Raw genomic sequence first — 27692 nt, 5'->3', positions numbered from 1 at the left:
GTGTAGCTACGCTCCCACGGTTGGACCCTGACCCCCTTCTTGTATGCACAGCGCAGGCATAGGGATATTGCCATGGCTTGGTGGCCGGGTGGGAGAGTGGTGGTAGCTCCACAGGGCCATGTCCAGGTGCTCCAGCGATGCTCCAGCTTGCCCTGGCTGTGTTGGGGCTTTGTTCCCCACTAAGTAAAACCTCCCGCGCCCAGTGAGGCTGTGAAAGGAGTAAGAGATTAAAACCAGTGAGGCTGTGAAGGGAGTAAGAGATTAAAACCAGTTTATTTCTGGCTCTGATGGAAGGTCTTTTTTTCCACAGCTCCTGCATTTCCCCCTGCAAGCCCCAGAATGGAAGGACGGGTGCATGCATTGCTCAGAGGCTGCACGAGTGAGGCTGTAGCATCTAGGACACGGGCAGGAGACCACAAGCAGCAGTGAGGACGGACCACATCACGCGTGGGATGCACCTTCATCCTCATCCTCGCACCCGGGGGAACAAGAGTGCCTCCAACACCCAGTGCTTTGGAGTGAGACAGGGACCTCCAAAACCAAATCCCCGGCTTGCTGCTTGCCCCTCTTGGCCCCGGGGTGCCCAGCCGTGGGGCAGCCCCCCGGGGGGAGCAGCGTGCCCCGGTCCAGGCGGCCGGAGCAGGAGCAGCGGGTCGGGGTGGCCAAGGTTTCCCCGGGGGCCTCAGGGCTGCCATTCGCTGAAGCCGGGGGTGGAGGAGGGAGATGGACTCGACAGCTGTGCCAGGGAGGGGGGGCAACTTTCCGCCCGAAGTAGATACCGGGCTAAATATAAACCGCCTTTGGGCTGGCGCTTGGCCGGGACCCCCAGGGCAGCGGGCAGGGCCACCACCCGGCACGCCGGGAGGATCCCGGCTGCCGTCCGCCACTCGCCGTCCCTCCCCGGCCGCCACCGAGCTCCGCGGGCTCCCCCCGCCCCGCCCGGCCCGGCCCGGCCCGGCGCCGCGGGCGGCCTGCGAGTGCCCTCCAGCGGCAGCGGGGACGTGGCGGGTCCTCCCCCCCACCGCCGCCACCACGGCCCGGCCGCCGCGGGAACGGCGGCACCGGCTGCCATGGGAACGGCGGCACCGGCCGCCGGGACGGGACCTCGGGGGACGCGGGTCTCAGCCAAGCGCGAAGGGGCGTTTGGGGGCTCGGGGGGGCTCCCGTTCGGCGAACGTTATAAAGAGCCGGAGGGTGCGGGCAGCCCCCCGGGCAGGTGTTTGCGTGTAACGACCATCAGCAGAGCCGCGGGCGCTGACGGCCTTATAAAGCCGAGCTCGGGGGACGCGCCCCCCGCTCGCCGACACGCCGCTCTCGGGCCTGCGGCCGCCCCGGAACCCTCGGGCGCGGCGCGCGTTTTCCGCGGGCGGCCCCGGCCGCGCGTACCGAGGCGTGCGGGGGACCGGTGCGGCGGGCGGACCTGGGCGGGCGGCGGGCCGCCATGGCGTCGCCCCCGCTGGCGGCGGCGGAGGTGGTGGCGGCCGGGAGCGGCGGCGAGGCGAGCTCGGGATCCGAGGGGACGGGGACGGCACCGCCGGGCCGCGACCTGGCCGCGCTTTTCGAGCAGGCGGCCGAGCGGCTGCCGGCGCTGCTGCCCGCCGCCAGCAAGGAGCAGCTGCTCTACCTGTACGCCCGCTACAAGCAGGTGAGGCGGGACCGGGGCGGTGCGGCCCGACTCGCCGCCTGCGCCCGGGCGCACGGCGGCCAGAGCCGGGCCGTGGGTGGGGGAGCGGGGCGGGGGCCGGACCGTGATCCGAGTGGCCGGGCCTGGGGCTCTCCCGGGGCCACCGGCCGAGGGCCTGCGTGGCCACTGCACAAAATGTGGCGATGCCAAGTGGAAAAAGTTGTGGCAGGGGGTGAGGGAAAGGGGGATGCGGAGAGCCGTCTGTCCGGCATGGAGTGTGGCATCGCTGGCTTCGTCTCTGGGGAAGGTGGATGAAGTCGGGTGGGACGATCGTACCAAACTCATGGCCAGTTCTGGTTCCTTGCGTTTCCCCTCAGCGTGGGTAGCCCTGATCCTGGTTTGCTTGCCCCTGCTGCGGAGACACGGGTTTGGCTTCAGTGGGCTGCACGGTGGGTCACGGTCGGGTGCTGGCGTGGAGGAGTTGGCCGTTGCCATCGGCTGCAACAGGTCACCGGTGGGTCGGTGGCCTGTCCGAGCGTCTGCCGAGTCTTTGCGGAGTGGCTTTTGTGTCTACGCTCGCTTTGCGGAGTGGCTCGAGTGATGGTATCTGCCGGGCTCCCGGCCGAGTCCAGGCAATGAGGCGACTGGGGCAGGTCAGAGAAGGTGGCGGAATGGTTTGTAGTGCCCAGCTGGCGCTGGTGCTCACCTCCCGTTAGAGATGTTGGCAATCTGCAGAAAGGACCCAGGTACGAGTGATAAATCTTTGGAGTTTTGATGCGACCGCATGAAGGATGTGTCTGTGCGGATCTGTCCGTGGAGGGCTGTAGCATGGATGGGGAAACTAAACTGGTTGGTTCTAGTTATAATGTTGAATAATGTGGACCGTGACTCCTCTTCCCATTCAGTCCCTGTGAACTGAGCGAGCTCTGGGATGCATCCTGTGGGAATACATAGTGTGACTTTTTTGCTGCTCCTGTGGGGGGATTTACGTATAATGAACCAAAAAAGCACCAATTGAGATACAAAGAACTGTAATAATCACCTAATCTGGAGAAATGGGAAAATTGTAAGTATTGTTACACCTGGGAGACTAAAGAGTAGAAGTACATGTGGCTCAGGTGTGTGGCAACAGGTGCTGCCTTGACTTGAAAACTGAATGTGGGACTGAATCCTGCCTGTTTGGATTCGTAGTTGAACTTGAGTGTGCACATCTTCCCTGTGATTTCCCTCCCATATGGAATACCCTTCTTCTACTATTGCCACTTATAAGTGCTTTCATTTTTCAAATGCAGTATTTAATTATCGTCTAACTGGTGGCTCCTAGGCTGTGGCTTGTGGACCATTAATTGTACTAAAAGCAGGCTGGTCACATGAGGTTTTGTCTTCAGATTTTTCTAGTGCCTGAACACATATCCAGATTTCTCTTTCCCCTTTTTAAGAAAAAGGAGAGTAGGAAAAAAAAGTACTAGGAGAACTGTTAAGAATAACAACACCATGCTTAGGATGAGATGAAAAAAAAAAAGGGTGTTTAGTCTCTGCTGTAATTTTTTGTTTATATTCTCAGGAGATTTGTTGCAAATAACCTCTTATTTTTGCTCTATTGCATATGTTTTATAGCTATCCTAGGTGGAAATAGAAAGATGTTACTTGCATATCAGTTCGTAGTTGTCAACAGACTACGGAGGGTTTCCTGACATTAGCTCTGTAAGACCAACAAGGTGTTTAATGATGAAAATTACTTAAATCAGAAGCTGTTTCCCAGCAGTTTTGATACAAGTCAGAAAAAGCTGATAATTAACACTGCGTCAGCACAGATATCCAGTTGCCTGCAGCTGAGGGGAACAGGACACTTCTGTCCTCTCCTTCTCTGTCCCACTTGTCCCTGGCTGAGATGGATGTGAAAGCAAGTGCCTTTGTGTGGCTTGGTTTCAGGCTGTGCTTGGCTCCTAGGTTTCCCAGCGCTATCCAGAAAGTTGCAATCCCTGTTACAGAGTGCCTGGGAGGAGGGCAGTGCTGGGAGAAGTTTGCTAGCGCAGCTGCTGCAGGATTAGGCCCTGCAAACTTTGAGTTTTGCAGCGTTTTGTGCTTTAAATCAAAACGAGGGCGCTTAATGCGAGTTTTTTCTGTTTAATTATAGCAGCTGTATCCATATGCATAATGGGCTGCTCATATATTACTCCGGTGGACAGTCGTATTGCTAGTGCACAAAAGGTGCTGACTCGGATCTGTCCACTGTCCCTGATTTGGCATCCTTGTCTTTCCTCAGTTTTAGTGTTTTATGTCACTGCGGGCTTTGATTTAAGATACAGCACCATCATAAAAGAGGTGACAGTAACAGCTGAGCTCTCTGTTAAAATACTGTATATTATTTATTTCAAACTGTTTGGGTATATAGGCGTTTTCCTGGAATTTTATTACCTTTTATTGGAGGCCATTTCAAGATTTTATTACTTTTTCTCTCTGATTTTGTTTATGTGTCAGAGACTGGAAGATAAGAGAATTGCTTAGTTGTCATCTCCAGTGAGGTTTTTAGAAGATGTTGCTGAGTTTACGACTCTGCCCCAGAACAGGAGGAAGAACAGACTAGTCGGTAGGGCTCTGGACTGGGACCGATATTCTTTTTCTCCCCCTGCTTTCTGTGTGACTTTGGGCAAATTGCTAGTCTGTGGCGGTGAAGGGAAGATAGTGCTTGCCTCTTGTGTTGAGGATGCAAAAAACGATGTTCAGAAACTAGTGATGGAGATCAATGTGTAGTGATCATCAGTCAGAGAAGGGAGGGAATCCAGAACTTGCTGGCAACGACTGAACTGAAAAAAACCTGCCATGCCAGGAGTATGTGCCAGTGCCAAAGGTAATGCTGAGAGGTGCAGACAAGCTGGAAACCCAATGCAGCTGGCAAAACATGGCTTATGCTGTCTCTCAGTGTAGGCTCAAGAATATGATCGCATTTTTGCATGACATCTTTCAGTTGTTGTAGAACATGATGCTACAAATCTGCCCTGAAAAAGAGAGTTTCTGCCCGCAGCTTCCTGTTGCATGGAGTGGTGTGATGGCACTGGCCATCGGTGTCGCCAATGCCACTCCATGGGACGTGCAGCCTCTTGGCCATCAGGACCAGGACCCCTTGCCTTCTGTAGTTGGTGTTTGCTGCTGCTTCTTTACACCTCACTTTCAGTCAGTTGAGTACACGGCTTTCCTGTGGGTTGGAGCAGGTTAATGGAGCAGAGTTTTGGGCAGGAATTCTGTCTTGCCAAAGAAATCCAGCTCACTTGGCCTGTGTACAGTTAGAGCTTAGTCCTGCTGCCCATGCAGATGAGTTCTGTTCTTGTTACAGCTCCATAGGGAGGCTGCAAATATGATTCACCTTACAAGATTTACAATCAGTTAAGAATATTTGGCTGGAACTCCCTGCTGTATAAATGTATTGGTTGAAAAATTAGTGAAGAGGCAGTGTTCCCAGAAGGGGAAAATCCCCCTCACCAGGATGGGAGGAAAATCAGTTGTAGAATATGACTCTCAACTTCAACTGCTGGTCCAGAGTGTATGGGGATGGTATGCAGCACTGACACGTATCTGAGCACTCTTCTGAATGTTGTGACCTTCAGCTCTCAGGTAGAGGCTTCATCCAAGGTTTCTAAATTTCCAATTTGGCCACAAATGGAGACGCCTGCAGACACCCATTTGGAGCTGCCTGGGTCATCTTTGTACGATTCATGAGTATAATGTCTGCAGGCGATTCTGCATCCAGAAGCAATACTAAGAAAGTGTTTAATGCATTCTGGCTGTCTTTTTTAATGCAACTGATGAACTGTAAATGAGGAGGCCTAAGCATCAAGTGACCAGTCAGTCCACTGGAGACCACCAGTAGTTATTTTGTGGACACAGAATGAGAAAATCTGACTTGAAATACTAATACGGGCTCTTGTCTTTCTGCTGGTTATGGAGAAAAACAGCTTTTGTGGCCCTCCTGGGAAGTAGCAGGAGGACAGAATCCTTCACAAAATTCCCCCACCTTAGTATTTGTCATGAATTTGCACTGGCATGTTTATCTAAAACTCCCCTTCCTCAGCTCTCAGGCTTGGGTCCCCTCTAATGTTAGGTTCCTGGTTGGTTTCTGATGCATTATGGAGTCTTGCAGCAAAAAGGAGGAAGCCAAAACCTTTATTTTCTTCTTTCCAACAAACCCATTGCAAGCCTTTTTAATATATCTTAAAATAGCAAAGAGGGCACAAATGCACTTTTTCCCCTCTTGATGGATGAAATTTAACTACTGTTCCTTGATTTGTATTACTATCAAGATTACAGACTTTCCCGATGCTGGAACAGCCTTTGAATGCCAAATCTAAAGAGGGGAAACTGCTGTCGTGTTTTGATGATGGTAGTGGAAAATTAATATTAAAACAGATGATTTTTATCCCACTTGGCCAATTTTTGCAGGTTAGATGTTGAACTAAAGAATTGCCAAGCTGGCACTTTCTGTACACATAATGAATTTGCATTTTATTTCCATGTTTGTTTTTTTTTTTTTTTTCACAAGTCGTCCAGTCCACCTCTGAGCACAGGAGAAAACATTTATGGTACAACATGAATCATGACTGACTTATAGGACTTAACTGTTGCTAGCTCTTTCTCCTGTTTCTCCATGGAATGCGATACGTTGTTTTAAAGGCCAGCTAAGATGTTCTAATTTGAATGAATTGCTCACTGGGAGACAGTCAGATGTACAGAAAATTAGTTTCAGTTACAGTCACTCATATCCTCTAACACTTTAAATGAAAACATAGTGTAACTAATAAATATCTCTCAGCGTGAACGTGTTCTCTTTAAAGCCTGATTGATGATTCCATCCTCAGCATAAAAACCCCACCCTGTTAAGGTGAAGAATTGTGACTTGATTTAAGCACTTCACCTGCCTGAACACTTGAGCATATTTCATAAAGCGTTTGATGAATGCAGTTTGGTTTTGCTTGGCTAACAAAATGTTCAACCACCTCTGGAACATACCTATGTTCCCCCCCTGGGGTCTGTTTAAATACCCGCTCCGTGCTGGGCGTCCTTGGCACGGGCTGTGCCCTGTGTTACGGGGACTTGCTGTGATAACCGTTTCCCAGGGATGTTGCGTTGGGAGCTGTGGTTTTGCTCTGGCTTCTGCAGTCTTTCATCCCTCTTCCCTGTGGGATATATAGCAGTTTATTTTTTTTAAAAAAGTAAAAAACCCAAACAAACAAACAACAGGAAACAAACCCCCATGTTTCGTGTAAATTCACTCCCTATCACAATATTTTCATTTCAGTTAGATTCATTTTACCAGTGACACCTGTGTGCAAAGGGCTTTATTTTCTATAAGAAAAGGGGCACTGATAACAGCCAGACCTGGTGGGTCCTGACCTGTATTCCCCAGCTCTTCCAGGCAGGGACGGAAGCTCATTCACTTACACCTTCTTCTGAGCTGACTTCAAGAAAATCCCCGTTACCCCAATCTCAACCTGCAAACTGCTCTGTTCTTGAGACACTTGTCAGCGCTGGCCTTGTTGCAGGAACGTGGTTGTGCCTTTGGAGCCCTGGGCAGGTGTAGCCTCTGTCAGTCTGTGTTCCCCTTTGAGGACTAGCTTACGAAGGAGATACAGCTGCTAAACTTCCCTGCTATGAGAGGAAGGGCTTGGTCCCATCAGTACACCACCCTATAGAAAACTGCCTGAATCCCGCTGGCACCAAGTCAGTTTTACACTGACTATACAATTTTTATTTCCATATATCTATCCACCAGTTCTGGCTCATTCCCTTGCTTCCTTGTGTTTCGTATTTCACTCCCCACACACACACATTTTGATTACTGGCTCGCTTCTGACAGGTTGGTTCATCTCTGGTACTCAAGCCTTGACTTGTCTCTCACTCAGTGCTTTCTGTGTAGCCAGATGCCTCGAAGCAAATTCAGAAGCTGCTTGGAATTCTTTTGCTCTGAGTTTGTCCCCTTGCCTTCCAGAGGACCTTGAAAATAATTAAGCAAAGTCTGTTTACTTGAGCTTTGTGTGGAAGCAGATGAATTTCAGCCTTAATGAATGATCATCTCTGTAGAAACCCTAATCAAGAGATTTTTTTTCTGGATATTGGTGGAGGATGAGGCATTTGGCTGGGTAATAAACATAACATTAAGTGAGAAATCACTTGCTGGTTATCCCTGTTGGGTAATGCATGCAAAAGAAATGAGCTGCAAACAAAATTGCTTCCCTTGCATCACACGAAGAAAACGGGTGCAGAGGTGCTGCAAGAGAGCCAAAATGAGGGTAAAACGGGGTTGAGTTGTGTCAATTCTTTCCCTCAAAAACCTTTCCTCTGGTACAAGAACAAAATTACCCTGAAACTCTCAGAACCCAGTATTTCCTCATGTGAGTCCCCTTCCCTCTGGTTTGTTCTGATAAGGAAATTTCTTTTCTTTAGGTGAAATTTGGAACCTGTAACACTCCCAAGCCAAGCTTCTTTGATTTTGAGGGAAAGCAGAAATGGTAAGAGGAAATCCTTGCAATTCCTAGCAATTTCTATCTCTGTTTTTCGTTGCATCTTGTCTCATCTGTTGACAGGTTGTGGACCTAGAGGATGTCAACTCTAAGAGTCTGCCACTGAACTGGCTTTAAAATCCTTTGTTGAATGGGGCAATGTTTGCTGCTCTGCCTGGTGCAGACATGAAATACCAGAGTCCTGTGTTTACCTTCTTGATCCAGAATTAGCTTGCAAACAACAAAATTTTTGAAAAAAATAGCTACAGCTTTACAAACAGCTTTACTTTGTGAACACAAACTATGTTCCAGCCTGGATCAGGATCCCCTGAAAGATCCTTTCACAGCAGAGTGGTGCATTGGCAGTGGCCATTCATGATTTCAGAGAAAAATGGACCATTTCAAACTGAATGAAAGATGGCTTTGCACCCCCTGGAAATATTTCGATGAATCTGTTTGCTGTGTTCTACTGGTGACACTATAAAACCACATTGTGCTGTCTCCGAGCGGCTCGCTGATGTTTTGCTCTCTCTCCTAGGGAGGCTTGGAAAGCCCTGGGAGACACCAGCCCTCATCAAGCTATGCAGGAGTATATTGCTACAGTGAAAAAACTGGACCCCAGTTGGAATCCACAGGTAGGAAACATGAAAATATTGTTGAGAAAACAAACCAGCATTTGTGTCTCTGTAAAGCTAACAATGGCTCAGCTTCACACAGATGTTAATTGCTGCGTGGCAAACTTCATTTTGAGCAGATTAAAGTCTAAATTAATTTTTAAAACTCTCCTTTTGTTATGACTGAAACATGAAGAACCATCTCTTTCGTTCATAATTATCTTCATTGCAGTGAGCACATGCACAGGGTTGGTTTGGCTATAGTGATCCAATTTATTTTGCTTTTATTGGTTCATGCTGTATTTAGCATGTAAAGATACTTTCTATCCTTTTCTCATCTTTCCCTTTTCAACTACTATTTAAATGTTGATCAATACAAAGTAATCTCCATGAAAGTGACATGAACTGAATGATCAATTCTAAAAATGTTTCCTTTTTGTTTCCATGCAGCAAATTACCAAATCTGATTATGATTAGGTACTCCAACATAACAAGTGTATTTGTAAGTCCTGTATGTGTGCCTTATGGGGAGACTGTACTGTCATTTTAATTAATCTGTCTTTCATCTACCAGCTTTATTACTTGATTGAATATCTAAGGATATCTCCCTGTTTATAGACTGATTTTTATATTTTTTTTGAAGAGAATTGCTCTTTAGAAAAAGTATTGCCTTTGGTTGGAGATATTTTACTAATAGCAAAATGCTGAAGGCATGGTAACTTCTTTTCACGGTAGGAAATTGGTTCTTTTTTGATGCTGTGCTTCGGAAGCAAAAACCTGTGTGAGCACAAGCCTATGACTCAAGGATTTGCTTCTCAGTTGTCTTCTGATGCTGTTCTGGAGACTTATCAATTGTTTTTTCTTCACTAGTTCATGTTTCACGGCGTTGATTCTGGTTTTGCAGCAAAGAAATATTGTTATTTAGAGGAAACTCTTTTTAATGCCCTTGGGGGAAAACGGTTTTATATGCTGTGCAGTGCAGCTAGCAAAAACTAGCTACATGCTGTGTAAATTCTTGTCCAATCTAAAATTCTCATACAGAAATCAAATAATTTAAAAAGAATCCATGTACAATTGTGAATGAAGAAAGTGTCTACCAGTGTAAACTGAAACATATGAATATTCATTAAACAATGGAAAAAAAACCTAAACCAAACACTTTCCTCAATTTTTGAGTAGAGCTTCTGTTCATAAAGACTTCTCACGTGTGGTGACAAGCTTAGCTTTGGGTACTTCTTCCACTTTCTTGCCTCGGAGAAATACTTATTGTCACAGGTGCGACCTTCAGGTTACAAAGCTGTCAGCTAGAGAAGTAGAATAATCTGTGGGGTTTTTTTTAAATAAATATTTTAAAGAAGCCATACAGCAAACAAAGAATGGTTTGCAGCCCCTAAGGTGAGGAATGAATGCGCTTGAGCATGTTTCTTCCCATTGCTGTCCTTGCATAAACTTGTCCCTGGGACTCGGCAGAAACTGGACCGTGCTGGGTAATGCACCAGTGTGTCTGCTCGTCCGTGTGTTGCTCTGTCCTTTCCTTTTGAATAGGTGATGCCAAAAGTGTGGGCTTGCAGGAGGAGAGCGGTGCTGGAGCTTGAGCAGAAGCTTCTGTGAAGGTGGCAGGGCTGGGTTGTCAAAGTGGTTTAAAGAAATGTGATTTTCTTTCTTCAAATGCTTTTGTTGCAGCATTTCGATAGATGTGCTTCCCTCACTCATGTGACTATGCGTATATTTCTTGACTTTTTGAAGCCAATGATTTTTTTTGCTTTGTGTGGTCTCAGTGCATGGAGCTATAATACTGAGGAAAATCCATAGGATGTTATCTGGTTTAGTTTCTTGTCCTGACTCTCCTTTTCCTGTGCCTTTGCTATGACTGAGCTAGAAACCAGTTAAGAGACCTGAGGGCTTGACATTGAAGGAATACACTCAGGTGCAGAAAGACTGAGCAGAGGAAGTTACATTAGCAGAGAAGGAAACTTAAAAGTTAGCATTAAAGCACAGGTGACATGGCTTTCTTTAAAAGAAGTCACCTGTCCTTCGTAGTACGTCTTTCTGTTAATTCCACTTTTCTACAACCAAAATCCTATCAGAAGTCCTCTCTCTCTGGTCTGTCTCATGCTGCTCTGTGCTCTTTTCCTTTTTTTATTTTTTTCCCCCTACCAAATCTACCTTCTGGAGCCACGAGAGGGAGCTCTGTTCTTTAAAATGATGACCATATGTGTTTCTGGATTGAGATAGTAGCTATTTTAGTCTTCAAATTTCAAATTGGATTTATAGAAAAGATCTGAGTACATTACAAGGTGCTTCATCACTGTCATTGTGTCTCCTATACATACTCATCTGCTGGATTCATTTTGAATTTTTCGTACGTTCAGTAGATGATGAATGAAATACTTCGAGTGTTTGGTTAAAAGCTGTATAAAGTGCTTGGTACAGATTTGAAAAGTTCAGCTTTCAGATCATTATGAATCAGAAACAGTAATTACAGGACAACAGTGTTGAATTTTTCATTGTGCAGCTTTATGAATTTTGCTATTGTAAAGCTTTCTCAATATTACCTACATATTTTCTCTTCAACAGTTCACCTTATCCCTTAAAGTTGTTCTTGTGTGTTATCTTAAATTCTTCTCAGCCTCCTGTTTCATATATTTGCAAAAGGTTTTTAATATCTTGATCCTTTAGTACCAAATATACAAATTTGAAACTTAAAAACACCTTGTTGTTTTCATAGGTACATTTTTTTCTTCCCAGCAAATTTGCTGCTGTTCTGCAGCTTTCAGGCTGTCAGTGTTTCTTAATAAATAAAATGGAACTAAATGCAGTATTTCTTATGCAGTCCAAATAGATCCACTTCTTTATTCTTTTTTCTTGATTCTTCATGGATTCGTTCTTTCATATTGACCTTGCAGTTCCTGTATTAGTACATTTCCAGCATCAGACTGTATCTGCTATAATTCAGTAATCTTTGCTTGTTTCGGACAGGAAAAAGAAAAACCAAAGTAAAAACTTTCTGATGTAGTAGGAGTGCCCTGAATTTGTGTTCAGAAGCACTGAGAACACCAGTAGCAGCCGAAATCCAACCTTCTGTTTCCTGCTCCTGCATGGAGTTTGGAGTACTTGCACTTCATTAGGAGACAACTGAACATGCAGAGGCAGTGGCACAGCTATTGTCTGCTCTGTGAAGCTGGTGTGCCACTTTTGATAGTAGAGACACATCTGTTGGCTCACTTCCATGGCTATTTTCGATGTCTTTTAGTTTCTTCTTCACCCTCACTACTAGCAGGTTGTCTGATAGTCACGCCTCATCTTTCATTTCAGAGCTTTGTCTAAAACTTGGAAAGAAATGATTGTACTGCATTTATTTTCAGCAATTTTGTTTGTTAGGGAAACCTTAAAATAGCAACTAACCTAAAGGATCTTGAGGTGAGATCCATTGTCTTTACGTTCATGAAGCTGTAGGAATCGCTGTGCTGTGTTTATCTTAAACCCAGAAGTCTAGAACCAATCATCACGATTGCCTTTCTGGATGCTTTGCAGTTAGGCTTTCCTGTGCTGCAGTGGTCTTAAGTGTGTTTTGTTGTAGGTGGTTGTTTCTTTTCCCAAGAACAGCTGTTAGTAGAAGGTCAGGACTATACTTTTTCCATACTTGTCTCCATTCTGCTCTTGATGCAGTCTTCCTTCGTCATCTTCTACCTTTTAGCACATCTTTAGCTTCTTGTTCTTTCTTGTGAGTCATTCCTTTCAGTCTGAAGTTCCAGGCAGTGGAAAGGTAATTGCTTGGGCCAGCTCAGCTCTATTTACATATTTCAGAGACATCACCTGTCCTTCAAGTCTATTCACTCTTCCTCCAGAACAGAGAATAATTTATGAACCAATTCTTCTGCGTTTTCTATCCTCAAACAGAAACGTTTCACGCCGTCAACACGTCATCCCACTGCTTTGAGTCCTTTAGAGTGGTGTGTGTGTCCTGGCTGCTTCTCCTACGTTCACCTGTTGTCTTCCTGCTTTACTGGCAGCAAATGCCTTGTTGCTTATAGTGTAGGTGTGCTCGTCCCTCTGACCCCTCTATCGCGCTGTGGCCCAGCGGTACCCGCCGTCGTGATGCTGTCACAGCCTCAGCGGTGCGTTTGTTCCCCGGCACACTCTGAAATTCTGTATTTGATGTCACAAATCCCCTCGGCTTTAAGCATCCAGATTTTTCAAACCTCACACGGACGTGGGAGTTTGTGTCTGCAGGCACTGACCATCTGGAGACGGGAGCAGGATGTTGTACACGTCAGCTGAGTTCCTGGTGCAAGGGACGGGGGTGGAGGTGTGCGCCCGACACTGCAGCGAGGCGGGCAGGAGCTGTTATTGATTGTTTCTTGTAACAAGACTGTTATATGGCACAGCTTAAACAATAAAAATAAATAATAAAAAAAGCATCCAGATTTGCTCATCAGTTTTAGCCTTCCATTTGCTGATTGCAGTTTTGGCATCTCCCGATCCGAAATATTTCCTTTTCCTATTTCTTATATTGCGCATTCACCGGTTCCAATCTCAACAGCTTGTCATGCTACTAACTTCAGTGGCATCCTTCCCCAGACACTTAGAGACTTTCCTTCTCTTGGCTTTGACTGCTGAAACTTGCAGGAGGACTTAATGATTTTCTATTTCTATATTAAAAAAAAAAAATTGGCATTTTGACTTGACTCGACTTCACCAATGATGCACTTAGTAAAATTTCTGCTGTGTAATGAGGAAAGTTGCATATTGGGAATCTGGAGAGCAGAGACATGTCTCTAAGGCAAAGCAAGAAGAGAGCTCGAGTTCAAAGAAAATAGACATTCACCAAGTAGCTTTTCTAAGCTCTTAAAGGTTTGAAATTCCAGTGCTGATGTTTGCAGGAGAGAAAGCCATCTGTGTTTTTCAGCTACTGGTCTGTGCTTTAAGTAGAGAAGGATTTATTTCTCTGTACTCTGGACTAAGCAGTTGATAGGAATAAAATGCCTCTATTGCTGTGTTGGTGTGGGAGCACAGAGTCGTCGTCTTTGGAGCAGCTGGGAGAGGACCCCTGGGGAATAGACAGTCTCATGAAAAAGAAAACAAACTTCAGAGTGAATGAAATAGCAAATGCACTATTGCTGCAGACTTGGAACAGTCCAGTAAACTGGAAGACCTGCAGGAATAAAGCAAATAGATTTGTCCAGTAGGTGTTTTTGCAGGAAGTGCTGCAGGGGGCAATATTTGCTAAGGTGGGTGGCCGGTTACCCTCTGTGCTGGGCTGGGCTCCATCCCCCCTTCTTTCTCTTGAAATAACCTTTCTCTATGGCATTTTGAATGCAACAAGCAAGTTGAAACTAAAACGTGAAAAGAAAACTTGCAATTCAAGGATACAGTGAAAAGCAGGGGAAACAATTTGCAGAGGAGCTGAGTTTGCTTGTGTGCTTTTTGTAGGTTGCACTGGGGTTTACCAAAATATTTTAACGGTTAGCTTAAATTGATGAGCCTCTTGTATTTAAGTAGGACCTTCAAGGCCACTTGAAATTTTTGTAGTGATTCAGTTACAACTATGTATCCAGTGATGTTAAAACAGGCATTTGGAAATACAAACCTGAGTTTTTCTTCTGTTTGGACTCATTACTCAAATTTGTTCATGTCTGGAGCAAGAAGCTTTGCACTTCTGCAATGTACAGGTTTTACCTTGGTTAACTTCTAAGAATTACATTAGTGAATGGTAAACCATGCTATAGTTTCAGGCTGAAATCTGTGGGTTTCTTGGTTAGTACTGCAGGCCAATGGAATTTGTTTGGAAATCCAGAAATGCATTAGAAAAACCATGGTCTGTAAACAAAATGAGTGCACCCATCATGTTTTCCTGTTTTGCCTGTCAGTCAAACAGATGTCTCCCGTGATAATCTGCCCAAGCAGCCACCGTTTGTGGTTGGGAAAGAGCAGCAGAGCGGTGTGGGCAGGATTACAAGGGGGATGGGAAGAGCAGGAAGGGGAAAGACCTGTTTGAGTCTCTGCCTGTCATGAGCTGCAGCGCGCTCACATACCTGCAGTGCAGTTAGTTTGGGTGAACGTCTCAATTTATGGCTTGCTATACTGTGAGGTCAAAAACTTTGAAAATAGTGACTTTATGTCTTTCACAGTATAAAAGCAATTTAATTGCATCGTGTAAAGTGGGGACTAATCGAATTATGGCTGGGCTCCCTAAAGCTTGCCTTCCTGTGCCGTGCTAATGCAGCAGGATCGGGGAGAGGAGCCTCCCGTGTTCCCGGGAGCTACGCAACTGTGCTGCCAGCGTCTTGGCTCTTCGCTGCTCCTGTTTCCTTCTGGGTTTGTATAGATCCCTGTGTGTCAGTTCACCCTTAGTGAATTTCATGTTTGACTTTTTGTTTGGTTTTATCCAAATGTTAGCAATTGTACTTAAAAATTGTAACAAAACACAGAAAACAAACAGTGCTGTTTGCTATACATATTTTGAAAGCTCTTATCTCAAGGGATGGCCACATTGGAAGAAGCAAACCACTGAGATAATTCATAAATTCTAATCAGGCTCTTCCCCTTTAAAACAAACTAAAAAAAACCCAAACCACCACAAAAACAAACACACAAACCAGCAAGCCTGTATTTTTTTATTATTATTATTACTATTTGAACAGAAAAGGAAGCACTAAAAACTAACAAAACCAAAAAGCTGATCCACCCCAGGCTTCTGGATATGTAAGACTATGATGTCCTCTGGGTTTAGGCAGCCTTGCAAACTGCAGAGTTGGGGTTTTTTTTGTGAACCACCATGGATTTGATATACGTCCTGAGAGGAGTTAGATCTTAGATTAGATCTAAGGAAGAAATTTTTCACTCAAAGGGTGGTGAGGCACTGGCACAGGTTGCCCAGAGAAGCTGTGGCTGCCCCATCCCTGGAAGTGTTCAAGGCCAGGTTGGATGGGGCTTTGGGCAACCTGGTGTAGTGGAAGGTGTCCCTGCGCATGGCAGGGGGGTTGGAACTAGATGATCTTTGAGGTCCCTTCCAACTCAAACCATTCTATGATTAACACACGGACGGATTCTTCTGCCCTGCTGCCTTTTGCCAGCTGTGTGCGGGACGGTCTCTAGCACACAAGCGGAGTTAGCAGTAGGTGCAGCCTTCCTCTGGGAGAGGGTAACGTGTGCTGTGCGTGGCTAGCAAAAGCTTGCAGTTTATGTACACCTTATGTATGCGTGCAAGACTACAGGCAATGTGACCCAAGATATTTTATCCAAGTTGGAAAAATGGCGGCTTATTACCTGCACAAGTTAAACGTTGAGCGTTTCTGCTTTTGCAGTGTGCTTTCAGAACCAATTTTTCTTCCTGGCAAGGCGATGTTTTCTCCTTCCTGTTGTGTAATACAGTAAAATACCACGCTGCAAACATGATCTAAATTTCCCTGTTCTTCTGCAATAAAGGTGGATAGCGTTGCATCCTTTGCTCCGCTGTGCCTTCTCATGGGGAAAGTGTGCTGATGCTATAAGTACTTGATATAGATCCTACTCATAAACAAAGCTGTCCATAGGTTATTTGCTACCTTTCTGTCCCTGTCTTTGCACATGTAACTGTTTATCAATTTTATTCCATGCAAGATCGCTCAACTCTGGCACACTGAGTTCATTATACAGTCTTGTGCTCTGAGCAAATCATAAAATCAAATTCGGTTGCCTACTTACACCTACTGTTTTTAAAAGCAGCATGGGCTCGTGGGCCATGCAAGTCCTCACTCAGTAGATAACGCTGCTGTCCATTGGGCTGCTGTTGAAGTGAGGGAGTGGATTAATAAAATAGCACACCTTAACTTCTGTTCCTAATGACAGCGGAGATGTGAGCTGCTCCTTGCTTGGCATGAACTCGTGGCCTGAGGATGGAGTTGTCGGAGCTGTCCTGAGGATGCTTTGTTCTAGCAAGTAACTTGCATCCTGGGTGTTGGGGTGCCGTGCTGGTGGGGCTGTCAGCCGTGATGGTCTGGGATTTTGCCTGTGGACAAGCTTGATAAATGCTAGGGCTTTTTCTTCTCTGCAGCTGTATTTTATTGCAGAGCACAAAACAAAATGCCAGATCCAGAGTGAGATTTTTTTCACTTTTTTAGAATTGTGGTTCTGGCAAGCTGTGCATAAGGGGAAAAGTTAAAATGAACAAGTGTCTCATAGTAGAAATATAAACAGCTGCAATACGTGTCAGCCTCCCACCCCCTGGGAGTCTATTGGATTGTTCTCTTTGATTTTACATCTCTGCAGAAATTTATGGTCTTAGCTCCTTTTATTTATGACATTGCAATCCTCGTTCGAGCGATTGATTGAAATACAACGGTGCCAAGCTGCAAGCCTGTATTTTAGAGAGGCTGAAGTTTATAAAGCAAATGCAACAGTGGTGTATTGAAAGGTGCACTGGAATCTTGTACAGAGGTTGCCCGTGTTTCTATGTTCCTGAACTTCTTCAAGGTAAAGAATTATCATGACAAGGATTTATACCTCTTCCCTCTCCCTCCTTTTAAGATGCCTGGCCTTGCTGAAAGCGAACTGAATGTTAAATATGCAATCTTACTACCCCTGCAAGGGCTAACTTTTGCTTGTGACAATTTTAACTCCTATTTTTCTAGCTCATATCCAGCGGTGCTGATGCACTATGATGTTAGTGATCTGTGGGCAGCATTATATATTCTCTCACAACTACTTGAGAACGTAGCAGTAGCTGTTTTGTGAAATTGCAAGCAAGAAATTGGGAGACTCATCATTTTTGGCTACCTTTGCAGTGATTTTGGTTAAACATTTAAGCAAAGATGAAATATTTTTCCTTTTGAATATGTCAATGACTTTTCACCATCTTGCACTAATTCAGAAAAATATCATTTATGATCTGGAGTGTGTTCAGAAAAAAAGAATAATTAGAGACGCAGCTCTGCCTTGCTGATGCTGGCTGTGCTGCTGCAGCATAGCGATGCATGTGGCATCCTGGCATCGTGATTTCTGGCTTACTGGTGGATTAAGACACTGCATGCTAGCCAGATATACACCAGAAGAAATTTAAAAAAAAAAAATCAAATATTTGTGTTAAAAAAAAATCAAAGTCCTGGCATTCAGTGATGACAAGATATCATAGAATCATAGAATGGTTAGGGCTGGAAGGGACCTTCAAAGGTCATCTAGTCCAACCCCCCTGCAAGGAACAGGGATATCTCCAACAAATATGATATGATAGAATGAGGCAAGGTACTTTACTGTGTAACTTCTGTGCAGTGTGGACCTAGTTGCTTTTTTATTTTCTCCCTTAATAGATGTCCAGAAGTAACAGGTTTTGGTGTGTGGCTGTAGTGCACAAGTAGCAGTCCCACATCACCTGGTTATTCTGTGATCCCGCAGACGTGAGATTGGAGACATAAGACAGCTGAGCTCTGGAGTCTTAAAACTTCACTTGTTCAAGGGCTGTCCTAGCTGAGAAAGCATCCCAGTATCAGAGAAGGACCACCACATCAGGTTAAAGTTGCTGCTGATCCTCTGCTGAAGGTTGTTGCTGTTATGGCTGAGTTGACAGAGAATGGGTAGGATGCTGAGACTTCTAGGGAGCCCGAGATCTTGGCTTAAATTGAGATGGCAAGGTTGAATTTGTCAAGATGTCAGGCTGCAAGCTGAAGCGGCTGAGAAGCAACCAGGCAGGTTAGACATCTTTGAGGTCCCTTCCAATCCAAACCATTCTATGGGGTATTGCCCTCTACGGCTTCTGCAAGGGTTTTAACTGCCCTGTGCGGTTTTCATTTGTTGCAAATTTTAGCAGCAGTGCTTCTTCTCCCCAGCAACAAAAACGTGGATCACAAAAGTATTGAAAAGCTTGTTTTCATGAAGCAGATATGTGAAGCTGGAAGCAGAAAAGTGAGAAGTGACTCCACCAGCAATCCAAATGTTCCTGTTTGATTACTTTCTGTACGGAAACTCCACTGGCCGAAGCAAGCTGGAAAAGGAAGCTTTTGGTAGTGCTGGGCAGCACTAAAAATTGGTCCATCCCTGGACCTTAGTATCTTCCAGGGGTGCCCAGAAACCCAAAAGAGCCTGCCTTAGTGCACCCAAGCCATGTTGGCTTGAGTAGCAGTGTGGTGGTGCATGAGGCTGAGAGGAGCAGGGACAGTCTCCTCTGCTTGTGGCATGAGGTGGGCTTTGAATTGCTCGGGAGCTTGTGGTAGCCTCTCCTCAAACTCTTGCTTCTGCTTTGGCCAGCAACCCACTAGGCTGTGCTACCAGCTTGACTGTCTTAAATGGGGAAGGGAAATTAAAAAAATTTCAATTTTTCCAAGTAATTGAAGCTGTTGCAGAACTTTCAACTTGCTGTGACAGAGGCTGTTAAAAAAAAAAAAAGAAAAATCAGAAACTTGGGTGGATGTTATGGGTTTGCCTTATTGTGCAGTATATAATGCCTTGATTTTTTGACGTGGAGTTGTAGACGTTTACTTGATAGTATTCATACAGGGGAATGTTCCATGTACCCTGCTGCTTAACATGGCTACGCAAAGGCTGATGTAAAACAGAGAGTGTGTTAATTAAAAATAGCTTAAGCTTTTAGTTAGGAGAAAAATAGCTGCAATTGGTTTGTGTGTAACATAACCTATAGCATAATTAAGCTGTTTCTTTAGTGAAAATACAGCTTTTCGAGTTAAAAAAAAACCCACACAAAAACGTTAAGTGGTTATGTTTAGTTTGCTCCTTACATGAAGTATCAAGGAGGAATTGAGTGTAATTACTGGAGATTAAGATTTTGTTTGGATGTTCGATAACACATTAGTTAGTGTCTTGTAAATGCTATTTGTCTCTTAGAGTGGAAGAAGAGTTATCCTTTAAAAGAGCGTGTATTGTCTAGTACTTAGATACTCGGGCACTATTGCACCCAGTTACTCCTATTGTGAGAAAGGATGGCACTCCTTAAATGTCTCAAAAGCATCCTAGAATTATTTGGAGCTGAACTGAGCAGCACTAAAGGCACATAAAGGCTCAGGTAAGGGTGTCAAAGCACAGCACTAAAGGCTGTTCAGCCTCCAGATCCTGCTGCATCCTTCTGGTGGAGCCTGTGGAGGGCCGCACCATAACTTTAGAAACCTGTTCTTCCTGAGATGCTCTGATCCTTCCCTTGCCTGAGTCTGTGGGAACAGGCATCAGTGAAGACCTCTTTGTTCTGCTCTTTCCCTGTCTGCAGAGCTCATAAATCCACTTTCTGCCTTGATGACCCAATTTGTTGGAGGAAACAAATTTCAGCGGTGCTGGTCAAGCAGCCTTGGAGCTGTTCCTTTGGGAATAAGGGAATTAGCCTCTGCCACCACTGTGATGCTGTCTGGTCCAGGGTCACTCCACCAAGTAGAGGATGAATGCTGGGGATGGGGGCAGATGTCCTGTCACTGCTTTCTATCTCAAAAGTTGGGGTTGCTTTCAAGCTTCAGAGCACATGTTTCATCCCAACCTATGTAGCTTTTCAATATTTCCAGTTTGGCGTAGAATATATTTCCTGCCTATATGAATGTCTGTGTAAATCTAAGAGAACCGTATAAAATAAGATATTAGATTGAAAAAAAAAAAAAAAAAAACCAAAACCCACCAACACAACCACCCAGCAATTAGTCAGGGCTGTATTTGTATGTATAGCTTGATCCAATGTGCCTGGGCATTTGTGGATTTTTCATATGGGTGATGTGACAGAAGCGAGTGATTGCTGCCAGGACTGACCATAAAATGCTCTGTTCCCTCTGTGAAACCTCCTGGTTTCTGCAAACTGCCTCATGCTGGGAGGGTGCAAACATGTCACCCTTTGGTCTGCAGACATTGGGAGTCTGCAAGTTACTGCAGAGTCCAGGAAGAGAAGATGAGGGAAGGAGAATCTGCTGTCTGTGTTGTGTTTGCCACCTACATCTCTGTTTTGCCATTTGAAAAAATAAAACCCCAAAACAAACAAACAAAACCCAAACAAACCTCCACAAATCAAAAACTGTTGGAAGCTACTGCATTAGGTTTTTTGATTGTGCATAGTAATTCATTCCATGTGTATGTTAAAATGTACAGTGAGTCATGAAATCACAGCTACTAGGCACGCATGAAACTTGCTCAAATTTACGTGAACCATTTTACATTTATTTCCCCTCCCCTGACTGTCTTTACTACTAATTTCCAGCTGTGATTACGGTACGGTTTCTAACTCATTATAGGTTAAATGAGTATTCTGCAAGGCCTTGTTTTAGATCACAGCACTGTTTAATTATGACATTAATTACAGTATGTTTGTTTTTATTTTTTGAATGTAACCTGGAAAATATTTTCGCTGTCTTAGATTGTGTTTTTTAAGAGGAAATTCTGTGATGAGATTTAAAAGAACCAAAAAACTCTTTTTTTTTATGTAGCCACTAATGGAATATTAACTAAACTGTTCCTGCAATATTTAAAACAAAACCAAAAAAAAAAAAAACCACCAAAAAAAACAACCCTGACATTATCCTGCAGTGCATACTGCCATTTTTTTTATGGGACAGTTTGCTCAAATTGTACAGATCCTCAGTGGTCTCTTGAAAACGCTCCAGGTGCTGAGTCATGTGCGTGCTCTCGCCGAGCTGCTGCTGGGAGCCAAGAAGGAATGTTGAGAGAGGAATATTAAAATAATCTGTTTATGACGGCCATTAGTACGGCTGGTGCGGAGGGTACAGCAGCTGTCCATGAAGGGTGGCTTTGCAGCAGAGGAACGGGGAGGTTGCCTGCAGCTGGGCTGTATTTTTATCTTGTTTGGATGTAACTGGTCTGCAAAGAGCAGTGAGAAATGCTGAGCTCGTAGTTTTAGTCGGGAAGGGAGGATTTTATGAATCCTGCTCGAGTGTTTAATGCAGTGCCTAATTTTATAGATGGTAAAAAACCCACAACTTTCCTTTAGTAGCGTCACCTCTGAAGGGTTAATATTGACTTTCCCTCTCGCTGCTGGTAGTGTGAAGTTCAGCCAAGCTGTAAAGCTGGAAAGATACAGGTGGGGAATACCTTTGGAAGAGGACATAGTTTGTCCTCATTTCATGCTCCATTAGCCGCTCTGCCAGAGGACCTTCCGGCATTGTTTTGGGGTCAGGAGCCTCCAGCGGTGTTGGGGGAGAAGGGACATCTCCCTGTCCAAGGGCTCTCATCTTCGGACCACCTGCGTTTGGGGTGGAGAGCACCCTCCTCCTCTTGGCTCTCCTGGCACTGGCCTTAACTAGGGAAGGAAAAGACGGCAACAATTATGGCACAAACAATTAACGAGCTTCTAATCTCCAGCCTTGTGTGTAATTGCTGCTGTCAAATACAATTAGTGTCTCCCAAGTTCCCTTCCCAGGAGGATGGCCAGGCCGTGGCATAGAGGGAGAGGAGGGGGGCAAGTGCCTGAAACTTTAGGAGAATTTATGTTTTCTTGTTGCCTCTCTAATAACCCACACTCCTCAAATTATGTCCAGAAATGTTAATCCAGAGCATTAAGGGGATGTGGTGGCCAGCAAAGCAAGCCCTGGGGTTAACTCTGTGAAATGTCTTCTGTAAAATTTGTCACCTGAGACTATACCAGCTTAATTACAATTCCATCAGCACACTTCAGGGATTTACTCCTACCTTCACGTGAGCCTGATGGGGTTAAGGACGTTGCCTGTCCCGTCATGGCAGCTGAGACTGGAGCTGCTGATCACCTTCCAGGTGTAGCTTGAGGAGCTCGGATGTGGGCCAGGGTTTCTCCTGCCCCTGCCAAGCAGAGCTCCATGAACACCCAGCGCTTGCAGCTCCTCCGGGCTCAGCGGCTCAGGACCCTGGGTTGCACCCCGAAGCCCTGCAGGCACACTGCAAAGCTGAGGCAGGTTTTGGTTGCTGCCTTGGTGGCTGCTGAAGGCTGACATGTTCCTGTCGAGCAGGGCATTTCACTGTTCTGCTGCTGTCTGTGCACCTCTCTGCAAACTGGTACGTGGGTACCGTGTGTTCCGGCCCCAGCGCTGGGCTCCGCGCAGGGAAGCCAAGGAGCGTGCCATGCAGGCACCTGTGGCTGCAGGAGCGGGTGAGCTTGTAGGAAGGTGAACTATGCAGAACAAATGCAGATTGGGATCTGCACTACCTATTCACTGCTGCAGAAACACTTGAAGCTTTGATAGTAGTAATTTTATTGGGAGTATCTCTTGTCTCCATCCATAAAGCCAGGCACGGCTGCTACTCTGACTCAAGTTGCATCAGGCTCAGAGAAAGAGAAAAAAGTAGCCTCTGAACATAACCTGAGATAGCTTCTCCCATGCACTGCGGTGGTTCGGGTGTGAGGTCCTGGTGCATAGCTCTCATTTAAGTTGTCTCACTTATCTGTTTCCAAGATGTATAACGATGAAGAGCTAAGTCTGGACCGTTTTAAGGCATTAGCCAGTGTAACTTCAAAGATAAGTATTTTGATGAGATGAACCTTTCTGCTAATGGCTTTCTCTTTTTTTCTTAAACATATATTTATGTGAAGCTACTCAAAGGTTTTGGGTGTGGAGAAAAGCCAGAGTAAGATGTGAGGGAACTGGGGGAGATGATAGATGTGCTGTGCAGCACAGCCACGTGCCTTGCCAAACAGCTATTGCTGCTGTGTGTGCTGGGTGTCTAGATGTGCAAAGCTAGCTGGGCAGAGTTCTCATTTTGCTCTGGATAAAACTGGGATGCCCTACATTTAACCCATGCCTAGGATCTAGCTCTTCTGTTAACTCCAAGTTAAGGTATTTATTTTTTTAGAAAAGCTTTACTGAAACTTATGCTCTTCCTGCTGTTTTGTAATATCTTTGTAGGACTTCTCTGTACCTTTCCTTCTGGCAGGTTTGTGAGTTCCTTGCCCTACATATAAAATAGCTGTGTACCGTTCGGTCCGGTTCAGTCCCAGCTAATCACCGATGGTAAGTTCACTTGCATCTCTGTAACGAGTTCTGGCACTTGAGTTTGAAGTGAGTCACTGGAGGGGCCCTTGGAAGTGCCATCTTGTCAAATCTGTTGTAGCCTGGTTTGTGTAGATTGGAGCAAAGCTTGGGCTCGGAGCTGAAAAATAATAAATCCCTGTGCTGTCTTCAGGGATATAGTGAGAGGTTGGCCCACCAAACCAACCCCTGACAGGAAACTGCTGATCTTCCTCTTAGATGATAATTTTCATTCTACTCTCCAAAAATGCAAGAAGATAAATGGTTCATGCTGTGATCACGGGAGACTTTTAAGACCAAAATAGAAAGTGAACTCAAAACCCTCACAAAGAAAATGTTTGTCTCTAATTGTTTTCTGTTTCCATAATGCTTAGTATGATAAACCTATCTTCTTTCTCCTTTATTTTTCAATCATGATTAGGCTTTAACAACATTAAAGTCTATAAGTGAGTTTGAGCTACTGTCTCGTTGAAGAGAAGATGGAGCTGAAATTGTCAGTGAGGCATTGGACAGGGTTTTTTAATGTGTCTGTCATTATATGTTAACCTCTGAACTGGGACACGACGTCTGTTTTATGGCTGACAACAATTTAAAGGTATACATCTTGACATCGTGGATAAAGGAAGAAGGGGGAGCAGAGGGAAAAAAATGAATTAATGATGTTAGCAAATATTAGTCCCTGTATTTCCATTTTGTTCAGAAAGTGGTTGTCAGGCTTTGAGGCCATCTGGAGCAGCATTGTCAGTGACAGCCAGTCGAGATGCGATTGTACTTTGAATCGAGCCGGTCTTTTATTGACAAATACGGTGCACCGAGGCAGGGATGAGGATGCTGTGCTGTCTGTTCCGGGAGAAGTGTGGCTTTTCTCTTGGCGTTCCTGGTGACATTTGAGAAGGATAGTTCTGGGCTTAGTGGAGTTCCCTGCACCAGTCTGCCAGCGCAGTGGGAGTTGGGGGAGTCAAAAACATCTCCTAATGAGTACGTATGCTGCATACTGAAGCACGTATTTGCCCGTGATTTATGCCAGCTTTGGTCAAACGGATCCACCTACCAAAGTTAGCTGTCAAGAGTAATAGTGACTTTGGTATGAGCCTTAATTGTACACAAGCAACAAAGAATCGATGGGCAAGAGTTAGGGGCAAACACAAGAAATTCTAATGCGTCTTAAGGCGTCACTTACATGTCTTTATCATCTCTTCCCAAATCTCTTGCTTGCCACTGCTTATGCTTTGGCACTCGAGTGCAATCCTTCAGGGTTTCTTCCCGTGCTGCCACAAATTCCCCTTTATTCCCACAGGTTTTAACTGGCAGTTTGAGGGCAAATCCCTGGTGCTCATGGAGCCCACAGTAATTTTTGCCTTTTCTACAGCATCTCTCTTAGACGATCCTGACTGCGGATAATACTGCTGTCATCTCTCTTGGATTCAGGTTGCAAATTATGGGAGCCTGGGATCATGGTATTTCTTAACTATCATTAGTTACGTGTGTATCTGTAGTGCTTTTGGACAGCACTGCCAGCAGTGAAAGAAATTGAGCTGGCTTATTTGAGAGCCACATAGTTAATTATTAGTGCCTTTTTTAAAGGAGGAGAGAGGGAATGTGCAGTGTCAGTTTTTAATTTCATTGTGGTTTGCAAGCTATTGTGACTTTAAACTCACTGGTCGTTATCTGCATATATGTAGCATTTCCTTTATGTTTCCATCCCTAAAAACCCTTTTCTGCTCTAGAAATTTCAAGGGATTTGAGAAGGAAGGTACATCTGCATGTTACTCATCAGCTCGTGTGAGTGACAAATAAAAACACTGGTTCCTGTTAGACCAATAGCTGTGACGTGGTTTGGAAGGAGCAACTGCTTTGTCCCACCTCTTTCATTGCCCAGTTTGGTACGTCATGCTCAGATACTGCATGCAAGTCCCTGACAGGCTGGATAGTATGGAGATCAGAAGCGGGCGGATGAGATTATGGTATAGGCAAGTTGTCAAGGGCGGCTGGAAAGAAACCAGTTTGTAGCTGCATTGAGACAGAGTTAACGTTTTTTGAAGAAGCGTTCCTTGTAGCCTGGACAGATTCCCCTTGGGAAGTCCAGTGGTGATGAATGGTAGAGCCACGATGCTGTCTTCCATGGCTTTCCAGAATAGAGGCACACATTAAATCCCCGGAGGATAGCCAAGACTTTTCCTGTACATCTTTCATAAGCTTGTTCTACTGTGATGGAGTAAGCTTGGTTCAACATTCATGAATTGAATATGGAGTTACCTATTTCTGTGTGAAAGAGATGAGAGAAAAGCTGCTTGGACGAAGTAACCTGTGTATGGATTAAGAGCCAGAGAAGTTTTTGCCTGAGCGTTTTTGGGAAAGCCTTTATCGCTAAGTTTCCCAGTGCCCTTATATGTACTCAATCAACATGATTAATCTTTGGTAGAAATGCATTGGTTGTGCAAAGGAGGTGAACTTAATCCAAGAAACCTTTTTTACAATTTCTGTCTCTAGAAAGATGAAATGTATTTTCTGAAGTGTTGTTTCTGACTTTGAAAAAAATAGCAACAACCAAAAACTGTAATGGGACGAGATGAAAGAATATAGATTAAAAATTTCTTGTAGTTTCTGAAACTGGTTGAATGACCACTGTCCCTCAATATCAAAGAAGACAGGCTAGTTGTGATTGTGAATATAGCTTCATTTTATAGAAATAACTCTTGCATGTACTAGCAGATGATCTGAAATTAATTTTCTCTGTAAGTGGTGTGGAAATAATTGATGGACAGTAAGGATCTCTGCTAAATAATTTTTTTAAGAGGGGCATGGCACTGTAAAGACTTTGAAGCCCTTTCCCTTCAGGAAAGGAGAACTTTGTGTCATCCTTCGCTCTAAATTAGAGAAAGTCTACTTGCTGTAGAATAGTTTTCAAAGCCAATTTCCTTTCCATTTTTTCTTATAAGGAAGTATGTCTGTGATATCTGCAAACCCAAATATTACAGCTTTGGGCTGGTACAGGAGAGCTGACAGGTAGAACTGGCTCAAACTGTGCAGAATGTAAAAGCAAATATATTAAGGGAAAACAGTAAATTGATTTAAAACAAAAGCAGCTTAAGGAGCAGGAAGAAAAACAAATGTGAACATGTTTTATTTAAAAAAAAAATCAACATCTTTCTAGGTAGAATTCTGATGAGGCAGCAATGCTTTTTGGTGTAATCAGCAATGTATTGCAGCTACTGAGAAACTACGTAAGGTTGGGATGGCTTTCCCTTTGCTTCTGGTTTTATTCTCCCTGGATTTGACAATCTCTCCTCACGGAAATCCGCAGAACTGTCCACTGACATGTTGCATGTTGCAATTAATGGGCTGTTTTGATAAGAAATTACTGCTGCAAATTGCAAACCAGTTTTTGACTGCCTACCTGAAGACCGAGATACCAGATGCTGTAGAAGAGTGAAGGTTTCTGGTGCTCTGCACCCCCTAATAGGGTCAGGCTTTCAGACAGCAGGCACTTAGCCCTTGCTGAAAGCCTGGCATCGATGTGAAGTCAGCCAATTGAAGAACCTTAGCTGCAAGATGGTTTGGTGGTTTTTTCTTTCGAAAAGGTAGACCTGAGGCTCCGTATCGATCAATCATTATTCTAATTGTTCATTTCTATTATGGTGGGAATCATTCAGAATCCTAGAGTTCCTGGGAGTAAATCATTTGGAAATGCTGCCCATTATAAAATTTAATTTTAAATCTATATTAAATAGATTTATAAAGGCAAGCTTTGCAATCTAGTAACATAACATTATGCTACCTCACAGAGGCTGGGCTTTTGGGTCCTAAGGGGCCGAGGCTGGGAATGCTGCGGAGGCAACGCGTTGGCTTGTGAGTGGGACAGTGAGGTTGCCAAGTCCACCTTTCAGGTCACCCTTCTGGGACACCTTCAGAAGAGCGTTGATTCCGTTTGAGAGATCCATCCAGCTGTTCTGGATGGAGCAGAGTCGTGGTGTACTGTCTACTGTGAAGATGATGAGGCTTCCAGAGGTCTGATCCCATCTCTGGAGCAGGGGAAGGGGTGGGAGAT

At 44.8% G+C, this 27692-nt stretch overlaps 1 protein-coding gene across 1 annotated transcript in view; it reads left to right on the top strand.

Moving 5' to 3' along the window:
* Positions 1-1441: 1441 nt before the first annotated feature.
* Positions 1442-27692, top strand: part of ACBD6 (acyl-CoA binding domain containing 6) — an 87124-nt gene continuing 60873 nt past the window's right edge. The window contains exons 1-3 of the mRNA XM_086617646.1: positions 1442-1645; positions 8063-8127; positions 8657-8753. Coding sequence (XP_086473772.1) covers positions 1442-1645; positions 8063-8127; positions 8657-8753 — 366 coding nt within the window. The remainder of the gene's footprint in view (positions 1646-8062; positions 8128-8656; positions 8754-27692) is intronic.

The sequence above is a fragment of the Tauraco erythrolophus genome, chromosome 10, assembly GCF_009769465.1.
Source record: "Tauraco erythrolophus isolate bTauEry1 chromosome 10, bTauEry1.pri, whole genome shotgun sequence".
Lineage (NCBI taxonomy): Eukaryota > Metazoa > Chordata > Aves > Musophagiformes > Musophagidae > Tauraco > Tauraco erythrolophus.
The sequence above is the reverse complement of the archived record's forward strand: the minus strand, read 5'-3'. Positions and strand labels throughout refer to the sequence as shown.